Here is a 5,472-nt window from a genome sequence, read left to right on the forward strand (position 1 = left end):
GCGGTGCCGGTGGCGGGGGCGCGGGCAGGGGCCGGGGCTGGGATCGCGGCGGCGGCGGGGCGGGGGCGCGCATCGCGCAGGCGCGGCCGGCACTGTCGAAGAATCGAAGCGGCGGCGCGCAGAGGCGGCGGTGGCGGCTGGAGCCCGGCACGGCACGGCGCCGCCGCCAGCCCCGGCCCCGGCCCCCGTGGCAGTCCCCGCCCCGCCCGCCCCGCCGCGCCGCGCCGCGCCGGCCCCCGCCGCCCCGCGCCGCCCCGTAGTAGCCAGAGAGCGGGGGAGCCGTGCGGGCGGCAGCGGCCGCAGCCCTGCGCCAGCCGCGCGGCGGAGATGCGCGTCCCCGCCGCCCTGTGAGCGCCGCCGGCGGAGACGGCGAGGGGAGCGGCGATCCCCGCAGCGGCTCTGCCTGCCGGGGCGCCCGCCGCGCCCCGCTCCAGCGCACGGAAGAGGAAGGCGAGGGGGAGGGGGCCCGGCGGACGGTCCCGCTGCGGCCGCGGCTCCCGAGCCTGCCCGTCGGGACTCCGGTGACGAGGGGCGGAGGAGGCAGCGGCCGGAGCCGGAGCGGGGGGCGCTCGCCGCTGCCCCGGGGCCGGGACATGTCGTCGGCGGCGGTGGCGGCTGCTTCCCGCAGGCAGTCGTGCTACCTGTGCGATCTGCCCCGCATGCCCTGGGCCATGATCTGGGACTTCACCGAGCCCGTCTGCCGGGGCTGCGTCAACTACGAGGGCGCCGACCGCGTGGAGTTCGTCATCGACACGGCGCGGCAGCTGAAGCGGGCGCACGGCTGCTTCCCCGAGGGCCGGGCCCCGCCGCCGCCCCACGCCAAGCAGCCTCCGCTCTCCGCCAAAGAGCTCCTGGCGCAGCAGCAGCAGCTCGGCCACCCCTCGGCGGCGGAGGCGGCGGCGCGGCCCCCGCCGCAGCCCCTGGAGCGCTACTCGCTGGCGGCCGAGCGGCCGCCGCCCCGCCTGGGCGCCGAGTACGGCGGCGGCCGGCAGGTCAACGGGATCCTGGTGCCCAACGGCTTCCCCAAGCCCGAGGAGCCGCCGGAGCTCAACCGGCAGAGCCCGAACCCGCGGCGGACGCACGCCGTGCCGCCCACCCTGGTGCCGCTGGTGAACGGCGCCGGGCTCCCCGCCGCCATCGGCGGTCTGGGCAGCCGCGCCGCCGCCGCGGCCGCCGCCTCGCTGGCCGCCATCTCCGCCGCGCCCGCCCCGATGGCCGTGCCCGTGCCCCAGCAGCCGGCGGCGGCGGCGCAGGCGGCGGGGCAGGCGGCCGGGCAGCCCGGCGAGCTGGGGCACAAGCGCCCCGGCTCCGTCTCCTCCTCCTCCTCCTCGGGTGGCGGCGGCGGCGCGGCGGGGGAGCACGACGGCGGCGCCAAGGAGAAGCGGGGCTCTGCCGAGAGCCTGCCGGCCGCGGCGGCGGAGCTGGCCGCGGAGGGCAAGGGCCGGCCGGGCGCCGAGCAGGAGTGGCTGGCCAAGCCCAAGACAGTGCGGGACACGCTGCTGGCCCTGCACCAGCACGGGGGACACGCCGTGGCCCCCTTCGACAGCAAATTCAAGAAAGAGCCGGGCATGGCGGGCGGCAGGCTGCTGGGCTACGAGACCAACGGCTCCGTGGCCAAGCCAGGTGAGGAGCCGGGCACCGGGGGGCGGCGGGCAGGGCAGGGCAGGGCAGGGGATGCGGGGCGGGAATGGGGGGCTCTCCAGGGATGCGGGGCGGGGGATGCCGGGCGGGTTCGGGCGTGCGGGGCGGCGGCCCGGCCGCTTGGGTGGCCGGGTGCCCGGGGGTGGCCAAGGCCACCCGTGTCCGTGGTTGCTGGGCGATGCATTGTGACTGCGCTGCCTTCTTACTCTCCTCCTTCCCCCCTCCTGTGCCTCTGCAGGGGCCCGGGCCGCCCGGAAGAGGAAGCCTTCCCCCGAGCCGGAGGGCGAGGCTGGACCCCCGAAGATCAACGGGGAGGTGCAGCCCTGGCTGCCCACCTCGTCGGAAGGGATGAAGCTGCCGCTGACGGCCACCCCCTTCATGTCGCCCCCGCCGCCCACCGCCTCGCCCCACTCCAACCGGACCACGCCGCCCGAGGCGGCACAGAACGGCCAGTCCCCCATGGCCGCCCTCATTCTGGTGGCGGACAATGCCGGGGGCAACCACGCCTCCAAAGACGCCAACCAGGTCCACTCCACCACGCGGAGGAACAGCAGCAGCCCCCCCTCGCCCTCCGCCATGAACCAAAGAAGGCTGGGCGCCGGCAGGGAGGTGCCGGGCCAGGGGGCCAACGCGGCGGCGGCGGGCGGGCTGGAGCCCGTGCACCCCGCCAGCCTGCCGGACTCGTCCCTCGCCGCCAGCGTCCCGTTGTGTTGTACCCTCTGCCACGAGCGCCTGGAAGACACCCACTTCGTGCAGTGCCCCTCCGTCCCCTCGCACAAGTTCTGCTTCCCCTGCTCCCGGCAGAGCATCAAGCAGCAGGGAGCCAGCGGCGAGGTGTATTGCCCCAGCGGGGAGAAGTGTCCCCTGGTCGGCTCCAACGTCCCCTGGGCCTTCATGCAGGGAGAGATCGCCACCATCCTGGCCGGAGATGTGAAAGTGAAAAAGGAGAGGGACTCGTGACTCGCCTGTGCTCGCCGCCCGACGTCACCTTGAACTCGAACTGCTCGAATTCTGTATATATCTATAAATATATATATATAAATATATATATATATCTCCAAGACAAGGGAAATGTAGACTTCATAAACATGGCTGTATAATTTTGATTTTTTTGAATACATTGTGTTTCTATATTTTTTGAAGACAAAAGGTATGTACTTATTATAAAGGCATTTCTTCTAATTCTTCTCTTTTTTTTCTGTTTCGTTTTTTCTTTTTTTTTTTCCCTTTTGTTATAGCAACTATTTGTTGTGCTTCCCTGGTGACAGTTACTGTTCAATGTAGGCTGTGACTTGCGCTGCTTTTTTTAGAGAGCACTTGGCAAACCAGAAATGCTTCTAGCTGTATTTGTATGCACTTGTTTCTTCTGTTTTTTCTTTTCTTTTCCTTTTTTTTTTTTTTTTTTTTTTTTTAAATGCCAAATACACTTTCTGACGTTGTAAAGATTGCCTTACTGTCTGTGATTCCTTATTCCTGGCCCCTGTCCTGTAGAGCTGGTCGCATGCAGGCTTGGTCTGAGGCAGCTGGGGAGGAGAGTGGCTGGCCAAGGCAGGCGTGCCCTTTGCCATCCGCTGGCCAGGCGAGCTTAGGGAGCAGGAGGGCTTTCTCCCAGGAGCGCGTGCCTCGGGTCGCGATGGAAGAGCCTCCAGATCCAGTCCCAAATTGCTCACTGTTTCTCAAGGGAAGTTGCCACCAGAGTAGGATGTGGAGAGGTGTCCAAGAGGCGTTGTTGAGTTAGGGATTTCTGGGTTTGTTTGTTTTTGGTTTGGTGTTTTGGTTTTTTTTTTTGGTTTTTTTTTGGGTTTTGGTTTGGTTTTTTTTTTTTAAGGCAAAGTTGACCGCAGTTCTCGTGATCAGTTGTAAGATTACAAAACTGCATTTATTCACCAATTGCATACCACAACGTGGAATTTTGATAACGAACTTAGTTACATGATTGGCGAAGGTGCCAATGTAGCACTGCCATTTCTGAAAGTCTTCAGTGTCACTTGTGGGGCTTTTGTGTCTTTGGACAAAGCTGGGGATATGGGGAAGAGACTTTATTTTATTTTACTTTAATTTTCAGATAGTGCATATGGATTTTGATTTTGCTTACCAGTCGCCTCTAGTGCTGTTGCTATTGTTACTATCGCTGACCCGGTGTTTCCAAGTAGTGGCAGGTACGGTGTGATACAGTGACAGCAGTGACTGAGGCTCTGCCAAATCGCCCGCGGGCATATCAGTGACAGCCCAAATGTGGGTGGAGGAAACCTGTAATTTCCTTATTACGTATGCTTGAAACAAACCTACTGCTATTCTTTGAAAATGAAAATATAAACTGGTTGAAATGAAAGCAATTAGGGCTGCACATAATGGCCCTGGCCCTGCCTTTTAAGCTACTTTGGAGAACTCTTTTGTAAAGCCACTTCTTTTGATCACGCTTCTGCATCACCAAGCAGACTTCTAAAATCAATAAATCATTGGTTACTAGAAATAGTTCCAGTCTTATAGTGATGTTTTTGTGCTGTTTATAGTTCATTGGCAACACTGCAGCTGTACGAGCCCTTCTGTCGAGGTGTTTATAACTCAAGTTATAGACGGTTGTTTCTGAGCAGAAGGGTGGTGAGGTCGTCCCTTCCCAGGGACCAGCTAATAAACACTTCTAGTATCAGAAGAGGAGGAGGAAAAATCTGTTCAGCCAACTATAAAATTGAAGATTTTTGGGTGCTTTTTAGTCAACTGTTCTTATTGTGATAATGTTCAAACTGCAACTTAACGCAGAGTAGTTTTGGTTTTTTTTTGAAGACTACTTTTTTTTTTTAAAAAAAAAAAAGAAATGGTCATTATTAGTATTTGAAGATCAGAACTGCACATGCACAGTAATTTTCTATGAAGTGTTTAATGAGCACACCCACTACATTGTGTTCCATATTACAGGTCAATGTATAAAAGACTTGCATGATAAACAAATTCATTGAGTCAATATTACGCTTTAAAACTTATAGTCAAGATTGGTGTCTTATGTAAACACATTTAGCCAATTTGAAGAAAACGCACATTATATATATATATACCTATATATATACCTATATATAAAAAAATGCCAACTGTAAAGGATTCTTTGGAACCACTATGATCTGTGTAAATGTGTATTTAGGCACTTTATTAAAAAAAAATGGAATTTGAGCTGATAGATGGTAACAAGTTCTTCAAAGTTGCTTGGCATAATACCTTACATGGGATGAAGTTGATGTTGTTGATTAAGGTGGTATCCCTACGCTTAAAAAAGAAGCGACACTGAATTCCACAACCTGCCTAAAAGAGCCCCCCCCTTTTGTGTCATCAGGTGTCCCAGCTGTGAGCCTGCCGAGGGTGAGCCCTGCTCCTGGCAGAGCACACCCTGTTTTGGGGCCCAGGGACAGTGGTGTGACTCGGCCTGTAGGGAAGCACACCTTCCTCCTCCTCCTGCCAGCCGCCCACTCCTGCAGCTCTGGGACTCCTGGAGAGGATGGAAACTCCCCAGCCGCTGATGCCAGGCAGTGGCCCAGAAACAACATAGATGGAAGAGAAATGGCACACGGTGGCTGTGCTCACTCAGCTGACTTTGAGCCCCCAGCCAAGTCTAATCTCCACCATAAAACTTCAGAACTGCAAAAGAAAAACAAACAAACAAAAAGAAAAAAAAGAATTAAAAAAAAATTGAGGGTGTTCATACATAGCTCATTTTTCTCACATTGAATGTTGCTTCTCCCTTTTAGTTGCTTTGCTCAATTACTTATAATGCTCCAGTGGATTCTCTCTTTATTACTACTTCCTGGGCTACAAGCTTTTTTCTTTTTCTTTTTTTTTTTT

The 5,472-nt window shown here is 57.6% G+C and overlaps 1 protein-coding gene across 1 annotated transcript; it reads left to right on the top strand.

Annotated features, from left to right (window-relative positions):
* The first annotated feature begins 493 nt into the window (after nucleotides 1-493).
* On the top strand, nucleotides 494-4,806 carry IRF2BP2 (interferon regulatory factor 2 binding protein 2). The gene is made up of 2 exons (XM_056487617.1): nucleotides 494-1,623; nucleotides 1,880-4,806. The coding sequence occupies exons 1-2, from the start codon at nucleotides 594-596 to the stop codon at nucleotides 2,599-2,601; spliced, it is 1,752 nt and encodes a 583-aa protein (XP_056343592.1). The 5' UTR covers nucleotides 494-593; the 3' UTR covers nucleotides 2,602-4,806.
* The last annotated feature ends 666 nt before the right edge of the window (nucleotides 4,807-5,472 follow it).

The sequence above is a fragment of the Oenanthe melanoleuca genome, chromosome 3 (genome assembly GCF_029582105.1).
Source record: "Oenanthe melanoleuca isolate GR-GAL-2019-014 chromosome 3, OMel1.0, whole genome shotgun sequence".
Lineage (NCBI taxonomy): Eukaryota > Metazoa > Chordata > Aves > Passeriformes > Muscicapidae > Oenanthe > Oenanthe melanoleuca.